Source organism: Pongo pygmaeus, chromosome 12, assembly GCF_028885625.2.
Source record: "Pongo pygmaeus isolate AG05252 chromosome 12, NHGRI_mPonPyg2-v2.0_pri, whole genome shotgun sequence".
In the NCBI taxonomy this organism is placed as follows: Eukaryota; Metazoa; Chordata; class Mammalia; order Primates; family Hominidae; genus Pongo; species Pongo pygmaeus.
Genome location: NC_072385.2, coordinates 25,226,371 through 25,241,434, shown reverse-complemented (window position 1 = coordinate 25,241,434; position 15,064 = coordinate 25,226,371). Strand labels below are relative to the sequence as shown.

The 15,064-nt window shown below is 36.4% G+C and overlaps 1 protein-coding gene across 1 annotated transcript in view; it reads right to left on the bottom strand.

Annotated features, from left to right (window-relative positions):
• ANKRD36C (ankyrin repeat domain 36C) overlaps positions 1 to 15,064 on the bottom strand; it is a 162,792-nt gene that overhangs the window by 128,745 nt on the left and 18,983 nt on the right. Inside the window, exons 7-8 of the mRNA XM_063649065.1 lie at positions 2,792 to 2,820; positions 2,626 to 2,698 (exon numbers count right to left, since the gene is read on the bottom strand). Coding sequence (XP_063505135.1) covers positions 2,626 to 2,698; positions 2,792 to 2,820 — 102 coding nt within the window. The remainder of the gene's footprint in view (positions 1 to 2,625; positions 2,699 to 2,791; positions 2,821 to 15,064) is intronic.

Genomic DNA, 15,064 nt, shown 5'->3' with positions numbered 1-15,064 from the left:
TACTATTCTTCATATGTCTATTACTACAATAAAACAGTGTCTATATCAATGTGGATATGCCGAGTGATGAGGACAAACGTGATCTAAAATCAGAGCAGCAACTCATACACCTGGGAATCAATGTCGAAGCAGGTGATTAATGCTCCTGCATGTCTTTCATGTAAGACATCAGAAGGATTTTTACCATTATACTACAAATATTTATCATGCTCTTAAACTTGCCTGACAATTGAGCAGGTACACAATGACAATGGCACTTTAGTTGAATGTACACTTCTCAAGTACTCTGCGGAAGGGTCACAAATTGATCAGCTTAAATATATGTTTGGTGAATCCAAGCATATAACATTCTTTATTTCTCACACCCCCGTGGTGTCATAATGTGCCTACATTTCTTGTATCCTCTAGTTTAGCCTTCAGAAAGTTTCTTCATCCACTCATGGCAAGAAGGTATAATATATAAACCTCAACAAAAAGTACAATAAACCATCAAATTTTGCATACTTGTACAAAATAAAGTTACTAAAAGCATTAGATATGAATAAGCTTTTCCATTTGGAAATTGCTCTGCTATTCATTGGAAATAACCACTTTAGGAGTCAATTAATGAATTCAACATTATTTTTGTTTCTAAAACAGTCTGGTTTGAAGGATCATGTTATTCTCTGAAGTATTTTCATTAAATTGCTCTTTTATCCAAAAGTTAGCTCTCTGAACGACAAAGCCAGTGTATGCATATTTACATTTATCTCATTTGACTAACTGATAACGGCAAAACATATATCTCTGATGCCCAATAATAACAAAGAGGGGTAACAGGTGACTGTGGTTTATCACAATTCTAGCACTCTATCCTGCTTCCAGTAGTTCCTGGAGCAGCCAAAATCAAATCTTCCTTTATGCAAACATTCTAAATGCATCTGAAGTGAGTTCCCTCAGGTTTCCTCAGCAGAAACGCTAAAATTCGATAAATAACTTCTTTTCCCTTCTTCCTGCCCCACAATCCCTCTTCCCTGAGGAAAATAATTACTACATCAGTGGTCTCGTTACTTCTCATTCTATAGTGTTTATGGCTTATTACGATCACTTCTTCCCTCTGGTTTTAGCAAGGTGATCTCGTGCCTACAATTTCTAGTACTTCATCTTGTTCTCCTTCCCCTCTTGATGGAAACGTGCTGTAGAATTAAAGCAAAATTATGCTGTCCCCTCAGCCTGTTATGTCTTGAACTGCTCTCCAGTGGTTCTTCTTCCCAATTTCAATGTAGGGAAGTCTATAATCTTACTACTCAGATCATGGCCAAAAATCAGCAGAATCACCGTCTTTTGAGAACTTGCTACAAATGCAGACTCTCAGGCCCGCTGAATCAGAATGTGCAGCTTCAATGAGCCCCCTGCTGATTTACATAATGACAATGGCACTTTAGTTGAATGTACGCTTCCCAAGTGCTCTGTGGAAGTGTCCCGAATTGCTCAGCTTAAATATATGTTTGGTGAATCCTAGTATATAATATTCTTTATTTCTCACACCCCCGTGGTGTCATAATGTGCCTACATTTCTTGTATCCTCTAGTTTAGCCTTCAGAAAGTTTCTTCATCCACTCATGGCAAGAAGTTATAATATATAAACCTCATCAAAAAAGTATAATAAACCACCAAATTTCACATACTTATACAAAATAAGGTTATTAAAAACATTAGATATGAATAAGCTTTTCCATTTGGAAATTGCTCTGATATTCATTGAAAATAACCACTTTAGGAGACAATTAATGAATTCAACATTATTTTTGTTTCTAAAATAGTCTGGTTTGAAGGATCATGTTATTCTCTAAAGTATTTTCATTAAATTGCTATTTTATCCAAAAGTTAGTTCCTTGAAAAACAAAACTAATGTATGCATATTCATGATTATCCTATTTGAATAGCTAATACCAGCAAAACATATATCTCTGATGCCCAATATGTAACAAAGAGGGGTAATGAGTCACTGTAGGTCGTCACGATTCTAGCACTCTATCCTGCTTCCAGTAGTTCCTGGAGCAGCCAAAATCTAATCTTTTATGCAAATATTTCAAATGCATCTGAAGTGAGTCCCATCAGGTTTCTGCAGCAGAAACCCCAAAATTACATAAATAACATCTTCTTTTCCCTCTTTCTTGCCTCAATCCCTCTTCCTTGAGTAAAATAATTACCACATCAGAGGTCTCCTTAGTTCTCTTTCTACATTGTTTATGGGTTATTCCAATCACTTCTTCCATGTGGTTTTAACAATATGTTCTGATGCCTATAATTTTTATTACTTAATCTCTTTCTCCTTCCCTTTATGATGGAAACATGCTGTAGAATTAAAGCAAGAATATGCTGTTCCTTAGCCTGTTATATCTTGCACTGCTCTCCAATCATTCTTGCCAATTTCACTGTGGGGAAGAATATAATCTTACTACTCAGATCATGGCCAAGGACCGGTAGCGTCAGCGTCACCCAAGAACTTATTACAAATGCAGAATCTCATGGCTGCTGAATCAGAATGTGCAGATTCAATGAGCCCCCTGCGATTTATTCAGGGAAGAGAAGTTATCTTCTCTCCTGAGTGAGCATGACATTAAATGTGTTTTGCAAAATTACCTGTCCCAGGTTTTTCTCCATCCTTTATTTCTGTGGCTATATTTGAAACAGAATCTTCCTCGTCACTTGTAGCCTGAATGGGATTTCAAACAAAATAATCAATACATAAAGTATATTTCAAGACTATATAGTTAATAGTTCAAAACAGAAATGAATGTGTAATTACCTTCAAGGCTGGTTGTTCCTGAGAAGACACTGAAAAGCAAAAGGGATACATAATCAGTCATATGTAAATATGATAAAATTATCCATACATTCATGCACTGTTACCATCAAGCTGTATCCTCCTGCCCATATTAGTTTAGGTTTTTATGTTTTATACTTTGTGTCTTGGGACTGGAACATGACAGAAATACACTGAAGAGAACACCAATACAGGCTTCATGAAATATACACTTACAATTTCAAAAGTGGTATGATTTGTCATATGTCTAAAACTAAAATGAAACAGTGTCAGTACCAATGTGGCTATGCGGAGGGCTAAAAACAAATGTGGTCTAAAAACAGAGGAGCAACTCATGCACCTGGGAATCAATGTCAAAGCAGGTGACACATGCTCTCACATGTCTTTAGTGCAAGAGATGAGAAGGTAATACACCATTATACTACAACCATTCATCATGCTCTTTAACTTGCCTGATAACTGAGAAGGTACACAATTACAATGACACTTCAGCTGAATGTGCACTTCATATCTCCTCAGTGGAAGTTTCCTAAATTGATCAGCTTGGATATATGTTTGGTGAATCCTAGTAGACAGTATTCATTATTTCTCAGACCCAAGTGGTGTCATAACTGCCCAAGTTTCTTGTGTTCTCTAGTTTAGCCTTCTGAAAGTTTTTTCATCCACTCACGGCCATAAGGTATAATATATAAACCTCAATAAAAAGTATCATCATTTATCAATATTGACATACTTCTACAAAATAAAACTGCTACAACCATTAGATATTAATAAGCTTTCACATTTGTAAATGACTCCAATATTCATCGAAAATAACCATTTTATGAATCAATTAATGAATTCAACATTATTTTTGTTTCTAAAATAGTCTGTTTGAAGTATCATGTTATTCTCTAAAGTATTTTCATTAAATTGCTATTGTATCCAAAAGTTAGCTCCTTGAAAAACAAAGCCAATGTATCCACATTCATGTTTATTTCATTTGAATAACTAATATCAACAAAATCTTTGTCTCTGATTCCCAGTAGTAACAAAGAGAAGTAAGGAGTCACTGTGGTTTATCTAAATTCTAGTACTATTTCTTCTTCCAGTAGTTTCTGGAGCAGCCAAAATCAAATCATCTTTTATGCAAATATTCTAAATGCATCTGTAGTGAGTTCAGTTATACTTAGAGTCATAATTTTAAAAATCATTTTCTTTGTACTCATGAAGTCTACTAATATTCCTACATTTCCCGGATTCAGCAGTTCAGCTCTTTTGCCATCTCTTTTTCCACTTTTGCAACAACATATATGTCAAAGAAATCATGCATAATCAGATTCCCCTGTAAATAAAGTAAACAAAATCTCTAAATCACAAGAGACTTCTTTTCTTATTAATAACCAACCAAATATGTACATATATGTATATATATATATATATATGTCATGATTGCCAAGAATATTGGTAATTTTTTTTTATTTCTCAAGATATACATTCTTTTATTTCTTTGTTTCTAAAGCTAGTTTGATATAATATACCATAGGGGTCTCTCAGGTCCTTTTATGAAATAACTACCTCAGCAAACACAGCTTTCCTAAAGAAGAAAAAAAAAACACTTTTTGTAGATTAAGCTGCATCCCAATATGCTAACTGATGTGAATGAAGCACATATCATTGATGTGCAAAACTTCTAGGGAGGAGAAATGAAACCCTGTGTGTCACCCTCATCCTTCTAACTTCTGCTTTCCATTAAGTGACTTCCCACAAGTCTCCTCCTCAGAAACCTCCAAATTACCTAGCTAGCTGCCTTCTTTGTTCTGCCCAATTTGACATACACTCTTTTTTGTTCATAAATCTAATATCCATATTGGTGGACTTCATTCTTTGCCCTCCACATTCATTTCTTCATTATTCTCACCACTACTGTATTGTGACATCTGTACAATCCCATTCTGACACATGTGAAGATAAGGTTTTGCTTTATTAAAATGTTAAATGTATCAGACACTTGACTAATGTGTACAAATTCCTTCTTCACAAAAGCAGCCCCATGGCCTTCTCTCTCCCATAGACACTCTGTTTCACAGCTGTTCTTCACTCACATCGGTTTGAGTATCTATCATCTCTCATTTTGTCTCTATGCTTTCACCTCATATTATGAGTTATTATCATAGGCTCAGAAGCCTATCTTACCTATTTTCCTCTCCAGGAGACAGTACTGAGTAGTAAATTAGAATCTTCCAGGATATGAACACTTTCATGTACACAAGACGTTGTGGAGCTATTTTATGTTTAACTACGCATAACAGAGCCTTCCAGAGAAACAGGCTCTGAAATGTTATTGAACATAACCTATTTAAAAACTTCTTTAACTACAATGACACTGCCTCTCCTCAATGCACCAACATCTTCAGAAATAACTTGTGAAGACTTGAAAACATGTCAGTAATTGACATGAAAAATGAAGAATGATGTAATTTTTTGCAGGTATAAATAAGACACGCTGAGATTCTTACTAGATCCAAGAAGAGCAGAGTGCCATGAGACAGGAAATAAATATGGAACAGAAATATTTTCATTTGTAATGAAAATTGTTCTATTTACAGTTTTCAGAAGAGAAAAAAATACACACACACACAAACACACACACACATTCACACACAAAAACCAGAGCAATATGGCTTTACAGGGTGTTTTTTCTTCAAGGGCCTATTTGTCATTTGACATCCGGGAACACTCTATAGGGATCAACAAAGGGGTTTTAAATTGTGACCTGAGTAGTTTAGAGTTTAACATTCATGAGGGGAAGCTGAGCGGACAAGTAACACTTTGACCATTGGCCATTTCCTCTCCTTACTGTCATTCTCTGAAAAGCACACACTGGATTTTCTCAGGGTCATGACATGTCAAAAAGACATGCTTTAAGGGGGAAACAGTTGCAATCAACACAGCCATGGGAGAGATACAGCGATGCTTGCTAGGATTTGCGTTACTTCTGTTTCATTTCTAATATAGTACAAATCAATAAAAGCAACCATATAAGCATATCCATGCTGGTGTGTCATCATATTTATGTCCATATGGTATCAGCATGAAGAGAGCATAATTAAATATGCCGCAGTCATCACATGGCATATCATTAGATCATACAATAAATCAAATACCTCACTGGGTCAACGTGGATAGATCTGAAATATATATCACTGATTTTACAAAGACCAAGTTGCAGTCATTGTGTGCACTGTCTGAACTTTTCTACAAGGTTTTAATACACACAATCAAGTTCTACATGTTATCTATGAACGTGCACATATGTTGTAAGAGGTTTTTAATGTGCATTTGGGTGATTTCTTTTTCTTTTTTTTAAAAAAAAATGTAGTTCAAGTTCTTGGTTACATGTCGTCAATAAGTTTTAGTAGTATAGAAAACCCTAAGACCGTAACAGCTCAGAATGACTGTCTTAAAAGGCTATGTCTACCAAAGAGTCAGGAAAGCATTTTTAAAACTCAGAGGTACCCCACGCACACTCCCAAATAAAACTGCACACATGTTCTTTAGTTTAATTAGATCCCATTTGTGAATTTTGGCTTTTGTTGCCATTGCTTTTGGTGTTTTAGTCATGAAGTATTTGCCCATGCCTATGTCCTGAATGGTACTGCCTAGGTTTTCATCCAGGGTTTTTGTACATTTAGAACTTACTTTTAAGTCTTTAATGCATCTTGAGTTAATTTTTGTATAAAGTGTAAGGAAGGGGTCCAGTTTCAGTTTCCTGCATAAGGCTAGCCAGTTTTCCCAACACCATTTATTAAATAGGGAATCCTTTCCCCATTGCTTTTGTCAGGTTTGTCAAAGATCAGACGGTGTAGATGTATGGCATTATTTCTGAGGCCTCTGTACTGTTCCATTGGTCTATATATCTCTTTTGGTACCAGTACCATGCTGTTTTCATTACTGTAGCCTTGCAGTATAGTTTGAAGTCAGGTAGCATGATGCCTCCAGTTTTGTTCTTTTTGCTTAGGATTGTCTTGGCTATATGGGCTCTTTTTTTGGTTCCATATGAAATTTAAAGTAGTTTTTTCTAATTCTGTGAAGAAAGTCAATGGTAGCTTGATGGGTATAGCATTGAACCTACAAATTACTTTGGGCAGTATGGCCATTTTCAAGATATTGATTCTTCCTATCCATGAGCATGGAATGTTTTTCCATTTGTTTGTGTCCTCTTATTTCCTTGAGTGGTGGTTTGTAGTTCTCCTTAAAGAGGTCCTTCAAATCCCTTGTGAGTTGTATTCCTTGCTATTTTATTCTTTTTGTAGCAGTTGTGTATGGGAGTTCACTCGTGATTTAGCACTCTATTACTGGTGTATAGGAATACTTGTGAATTTTGCACATTGACTTTGTATCCTGAGACTATGAGGAAGCTGCTTATCAGCTGAAGGAGATTTGGGGCTGAGACAATTTGGTTTTCTAAATATACAATCATGTCATCTGGAAACAGAGACAATTTGACTTCCCTTCTTCCTATTTGAATACCATTTATTTCTTTCTCTTGCCTGATTACCCTGGCCAGAACTTCCAATACTATGATCAGAGTGAACAGGCAACCTACAGAATGGGAGGAAATGTTTGCAATCTGTCCATCTGACAAAGGCCTAATATCTAGAATCTACAAGGAACTTAAACAAATTTACAAGAAAAGAACAAACAATCTCATCAAAAAGTGGGCAAAGGATATGAACAGACACTTCTCAAAAGAATACATTTATGCAGCCAACAAACATCTGAAAAAAAGGTCATCATCACTGATCATTAGAGAAATGCAAATCAAAACCACAATGAGATATCATCTCACGCCATTTAGAATGGCAATCGTTAAAGGGTCAGGAAACAACAGATGCTGGAGCAGATGTGGAGAAATAGGAATGCTTTTACACTGTTGGTGGGAGTGTCAATTAGTTCAACCATTGTGGAAGACAGTGTGGTGGTTCCTCAAGGATCTAGAACTGGAAATACCATTTCAGCCAGTAATCCCATTACTGGGCATATACTCGGTGTGTGTATATCTATATACATGTACAGTGGCTTGTTCCTATAATCTAGCTACTCAGAAGGTTGAGGCAGAAGTATCACTTGAGAAGCCCAGGAGTTTGAGAACAGCCTGGGCAACATAGCAAGACTCTTTATTAAAAAAAATCATGCAGGCTGGGCACAGTGGCTCATACCTGTGATCTCAGCATTTTGGGAGGCCAAGGTGGGTGGATCACATAAGGTCAAAAGTTTGAGACCAGCCTGGCCAAACATGGTGAAACCCCATCTCAACAAAAATACAAAAAAAAAATTAGCCGAGTGTGGTGGCACACGTATGTAATCCCAGCTACTCGGGAGGCTGAGACAGGAGAATCGCTTGAACCCAGGAGGCAGAGGTTGCAGTGAGCCGAGATTGTGCCATTCCACTCCAGCCTGGGTGACAGAGTGAGACTTCATCTCAACAGAAAAAAAAAAATTCATGAACTTTGGTACATGCCTTAGACCCTGCAGGAAAAAAAGTATAAGACTTTGATGCTTTATTACAGAGACTCTCATGATTTGTTACAAAGCAGTTCTTTAAAAACATACTTGGAGGCTATACTAAAATTATTATTTATACTATTTGTAGGCAACTAATGAATTAAGAACTCTTATTTCCTTTCTTATATGCTTAGCATATACTTATCAAATGCAAAGAAGAATATATTATCAAAATTTGTTACCTTACAAGTGAATTGCAGTATAAAATAGTCATAATTCTAACAGAATCATATCAGACTGACAGAAAATGGCATCATCAGTAGAATCAATATAATGAGCAGGCATTGTCAAAGAACATGATTTCTGGACAAATGAACCAGGAGCAGCCAGAACAGCAGTCCCCCTTATCTGCTGTATGTGTAGAAAACACATATTCAACATGATGTTCTTCTTCTCTCACACCGCAACAACAATAATCAACACAGAAGGTTTCTGTGACCAAAGATGTATTTCCCAGCAAGAATGAAACAATCAATTCTGATGGGTGCCCTCTAATTCTGACACTATCTACTTGGGGATTGTGTCAGATCCCACAGGTTGAGGGCTCAGTACCACAAGGCTAGTCCCCCACAGCAGTTACAAGTCTGGGCCTCCAGAACTTCTAATCAACTTCCAGTTGGACTTCAAATTGGGTTTCCCAGGACCCCCCCTTTGGTTTGATTAATTTACTAGAGTGGCTCAGAGAACTCATGGAAACACATTTACCAGTTTCTTATAAAGAATATTAAAGGATACAGATAAAGAGATGCATAGTGCAAGATATGGGGGGAAAGTAACAGGCTTCCATGTCCTCCCAGGGCACTCACCCTCTGGGAACATCCATTTATTCTCCGTATGCCTCCATGTATTGGAGAGCATCCAGGTAGCTGAATACGGCTACCTGGATGCTCTCCAAATCCAATCCTTTTGGGATTTTATGAAAGCTTCATTACATAGGCATGACTGATTAATTGAACATTCAGCCCCTCTCACATCCCAGGAGGTGAGGGGTGGGGCTGGAAGTCCCAACCCTCTAATCACACCCTGATCACTCTGATGATGAGCCCCACCCTGAAGCCATCTAGAGGCTGCCTGCCATAAGTCAATCATTAGCATACAAATGGTATCATGTTGGAAATTCTGAGGATTTTAGGAGTTGTATGACAGAAAATGGGGTTGAAGACCAAATATATATTTCATAATATGACATTGGCGGTTTTATTGACTGCAGATTCAGTTACCCATGGTCAACCATGGTCCATAAATAAAATTCCAGATGTATATACATCATAAGGTTTAAATTGCATAAGATTCTGAGTAGTATGACAAAATTTGAGCCATTACATCCCAGTCTGCCCAAGATGTGAATCGTCCCTTTGTCAAGTGCATACACATTATATGTGATAGCTGCTTATTAGTCACTGACATATCTGTACCTAACATCCAACCAACAACCACATCATGGCTCACGGATCCAAGATCACGTGAGGCAGATGATATTCTTTCTGACATATAGTCAAATAGAAGGTCAATAGTAGCCTAAGACTACATGGCAATGCCTACTGCATTTGCCTCACTTATCACATAGCCATTTTATCATCTCACATCAGTGCAGAAAGTAGGGTGACTATAGTACATGATATTTTGTGAGCTCACATTCACGTAACTTTTATTACAGTATATTGTTACAATTGATCTACTTTACCATTAGATATTATTAATCTCTTATTGTGCCTAATTTATGCATTAAATTTTATTATAGATATATATGTATTTTAAAAATTATTGCACACATAGAGTTCAGCACTATTCATGTTTTCAGGCATTCACTAAGGGTCTTGAAATGTATCCCCTATGTATAAGAGGAAATTACTGTACTTATTTTGTTGAAACACAACAGTTTCTCCACCTCTTCAGTTTAAACTATTTAGGATAAAGCACTCTAATTCAAAAAATCTAGGTCTATGAAAACTGTACTCTATTCTATGGCAAAACACAGGATACAGACCAGGGTCAAGGATCCCTGCAAAGACTTTTCAGCTGCCAGTGCAGAAGAGCCTAAGAGAGATCAGTGTCCTTACTCTCACTAATCCTCTCCTAGGGAAGATTCTGGTAAGTTTGCTTAGTTCTAGCTATTCATTCACCCTATGTAGGGCACAAACAATGCTTAAATTCAGCTTTCATTTTTAGCTCCTTCAAAAAAACACACACAGAGAAAATATCATTCCCATAAAAGCCTATCCAATCTGAGTCTTGTTTCTTTGTCAGAGAGAAGCTTATAAAGAAACACAGGGAATGGTATGGCAAGTTGCCAGGGAGTACTTTCTAATATATAAAATATATATAAAGGAACCATAAACTCACTGGAGCTACCAAGATGTGCCAACAGTTGTCTCACTACCTAGTGGGAAAAACAACAACAACAACAACAAATCTTTGTCACTTTATGTAAACAAAAATAGTATGACTCTCTTGGCATTTTTCATGATGGAGAACCTAGTTATGAGTCATGTTATAATAATATAGACTGTTTTCAAACTGATCCCTCAAAGAAAGAAGGTGAATAAGAAACATATTTGTATGACTATAGTATTCACTAGCTGGTCTTATTTCCAACTGCAAGGTAAACAGGAAAGACTTTCTGACTCCAGTTTTATAAATTACAAACACTTGAGATTGTCCCTTTCCACTGCTAATCTGTCTGGACCCATCTCACAGAGAAGGATGATCCAGTTAGTGCTGTGTAGTACACAGCATGAAATCACTTTCCTCAACCCTTCCCATTATGTGGCAAATGTCTATATAAATTATGCTTTTTCAACATGTAAACATATGCCATTAAATCCTACATTAATAAACTAAAAGCAAAAAAGCACAATGGATAGCTTAATTGAATACATTCAATTATCTTGGAAATTTATGTTTTGTAATATTGAAAAAGATATCCACTATATTATCCTTAATATATGACTATGCTGGACATATCAAAACTATGGAGACAGCAAAAATATTAGTAGTTGACAGGGGTTAGTTGGGAGGGAGGAATAAAAAAAGAGAGACAAATTTCAGGGCAGCGAAAGTATTCTAATGGCGGGTACATTTATTATACATTTGTCCAACTTTATAGAAGGTACAATACCAAGAGGGAACTTAAATATAAACTATGGACTTTGGGTGATTATTATGATGCATCAATGTAAGCTTCTCAGTTGTAACAAATGTACCACTCAGGTGGGAGAAATTGATAATGGGGGGAGCTATGCACGTGAGGGGTGATGGCATATATGAAAAATCTCTTTAGGTTCTTTTCAATATTGCTGAGAATATAAAACTGCTCTTAAAATAAAGTTATTAATTTTTTTAAAAGATTTTCACTGAATCTTCTATTACTAATATATTGCTATAATATATTACCATATATTATAGCAAGATGTACTCAATTTGAAACATAATATGAATATTCTCTCCAGAATTATAGTATATAAAAGTACATAAAGCAAATAATTTAACTGTATTAACAGGCAAGAAAATAACTGATAAATGATTGATTTTTTAAATTTCATAATTATAAAGAGAAATTTAATAAAATATAAAACAAAACTGAACCATCTATATAATTAAAATGAAACAAATTTTTTATTTTAATTTTAAATGAGAAATCGTTGCTTAATTTATCTAACCATTTTACTGAAAGGTTAATCGAATAAGAACAGATTATAATTGCCTAATATTGCCATAGTAACTTCTGTATAGAAACCTGTTAAATATTCAACAAAATTCCAAAATCTAACAGCACAGAAACTTAATATTTCATATTAAGTTGCAACAGATGCAAATGAAATAAGCACCATGCTATGTTATATCACCATGTTATTCACTATTAAATAGAATTTTTAAGACACTAAAATTAAGTTGGGGCTGTAACTGCTGTGAAGAAAATAGTCCATATAACAGTCATAAGACAGTCATTCTTAGAAAGGCTTACATGCAAAACTGGCCCTTCGCTGGTGTTTGGAAATTTGCATTTTAAAGGTTTGTCACCATTTCCTGAGAAAAGTAGCTCACTGTACCTAAATTGTTTGCATAAACAATGTGGTTGACTCTGAACAGCTGCTTTTCTTCTGGAAGTGTGGAATTTGTGTGCATGTGTGAGAGAGAATGCCTATGTAACCAGCTTCCGTAAAAACCTTGGATACTGTGCAAGTGTCTAGTCAGACTCACACTGGTAGACAATAGTGCCCACGTGCTGTCAAAACTTGAAGCTGCAGGAATTCAGCACATCCTGGTGATGCCACAGGAGACGGCTCCCGGAAGTTTGTGCCCAGCTTCCCCAAGACTTGCCACATGCCCCTTTGCCCTGAGCCAATTTTACTTTGTATTCTTTCACTGTAACAAATCAAAGCCCAGAGTAGGACTGTTTGCTGAGTCCTTCCAAGTGAATCACCAAACACAGAGGTGGTCTTGGGAAACTCTGACATAATGGCATTATATGAATTAGTTTTCTTTAAGGTGACGTGACCTGTGACAACAATCAGAAGGCTGTTTATAGAATACCTTTCCCTAATCTGTTTTCCTTAACAGTTGCCTTTGAGATTCCTGTATTTCTGCATGAATAAATCCATAAAGGAATACAAATAATTGTGCCAAAAAATAATGAAAAACAAGCAGCAATCCTATTTTAACCAGAATAAAAAATTGAGAATGTGGATGATTAAAAATACATCCCATAGTATGAAAGCTTCTAGAAAAGAAACAAAAAGATCACAGCCAATTGTCTTCAACTCACCAAGGTTTCTTTTATAATAATTGGGGATCAGGCCAGGCGCAATGACACGCACCTGTAGTCCCAACTACTCCAATGGCTGAGGCAGGAAGATGGCTTGAGATCAAAAGTTTGAGGCTGCAGTGGAGATTGTGCCTGTGAACAACCATTGCACTCCAACCTGGGAAACAGAGTGAGACCCTGTCTCTAAAATGTATTAGTAGGCTGGGGGCGGTGGCTCATGCCTGTAATCCAAACACTTTGGGAAGCTGGGGCGGGCAGATCACAAGGTCAGGAGATGGAGACCATCCTGGCTAACACGGTGAAACCCCGTCTCTACTAAAAATATAAAAATTAGCTGGGCATGGTGGTGCATGCCTGTAGTCCCAGCTACTTGGGAGGCTGAGGCAGGAGAAGCGCTTGAACCCAGGAGGCAGAGGTTGCAGTGAGCCGAGATCACGCCACTGCACTCCAGCCTGGGCAACAGAGCGAGACTCAGTCTCAAAAAAAAAAAAAAAAATCTATTAATGAAAACATACGTAAAATAATTTGCATCATTCAGGTCATTGTGATAATTATAGAAATATATGTAGCCATTGAATATAATACTGTACTATCGATCATAGAGCTCATTTAATTTGTTTCTAATCTTTTTTCTTAAGTTCTTATAAAACTAAAAATATCTATTAAAACTAAAAATCATCTGTTAAAGGCAGTTCTTCACAGAACAGGTCAAAAAGTCAAAAACTGCATTTAAAATGTAGGATGAGTTATCCACTTCTCCTCCCAAACAGTGGGTTTTTATTATTAAGGGCCAATAGGACTTTAAACTCATTTTGGGGAATAAAGGAAGTTATGGACCAGCACGATGGCTCATGACTATAATTCCAGCACTTTGGGAGGCTGAGGCAGGAGGATCACTTGAAGCCAAAAGTTTGAGACTAGCCTGGGCAACAGAGAGAGACCCTTGTCTCTAAAAAAATAAAAAATAAAAAAGTTAGTTTGGTGTGGTGGCATATGCTTGTAGCAGTCTCAGTGACTTAGGAGGCTGAGGTAGGAGGACCACTTGAACCCAGAAGTTTGAGGCTGCAGTGAGCTATGATCACACTATTGCACTCCAGCCTGGGAAACAGCAAAAGACTCAATCTCAAAAAAAAAAAAAATCAAGAAAGTTATATATAGATGGTTAAAAGTGTGGTAATCCAACTGACCAAATATTCCAGCTAAGTAACAGATTACCAATATTTGAAGAAATATAATACCAGAAAAGTGTTTTACATTAAAAATATGTCAAGTTTGAAAATTTAAAAGACACCTTAAGTGTCTTAAATTAATCTGAAACTTTAAAAGACATTTAAAGTTTGAAAATTTAAAAGAAACTTAAAATCTTAAAGGACCAGCATCACTTATACTGTCATTGTGCTAAAGATACAAAGAAGATTAGCATTAAAGATTAATAGAATACCAGATATACTTTAGAATAGGTAGCTAATTCTCTTATAAGAAAATCATATATAGTTGTCAAAAATATTTATGTTAGAAATGTGTTCTAATAGTATTTTCTTTAGGGATGAAACTCAAAAGAAAACAGTAAAAGCAGAGATATTACAAGAGGTCATGAAAAGGGAACTGCACTAAAACAAAGTGTCCCAGAACACAGAGACTTGGTGCACTTAGCATATCACCTTATATTTTTCTCCATGACATTATATAAAAGATGTCAGCTTCTCCAAACTGCTCATCTGTAGGCTACTTCTTTTTATATATATATATACTTCAGGTTTTAGGGTACATGTGCACAACGTGCAGGTTTGTTACATATGTATACACGTGCCATGTTGGTGTGCTGCACCCATTAACTCGTCATTTAGCATTAGGTAGATCTCCTAATGTTATCCCTCCCCCCTCCCCCCACCCCACAACAGTCCCCGGTGTGTGATATTCCCCTTCCTGTGTAAATGTGTTCT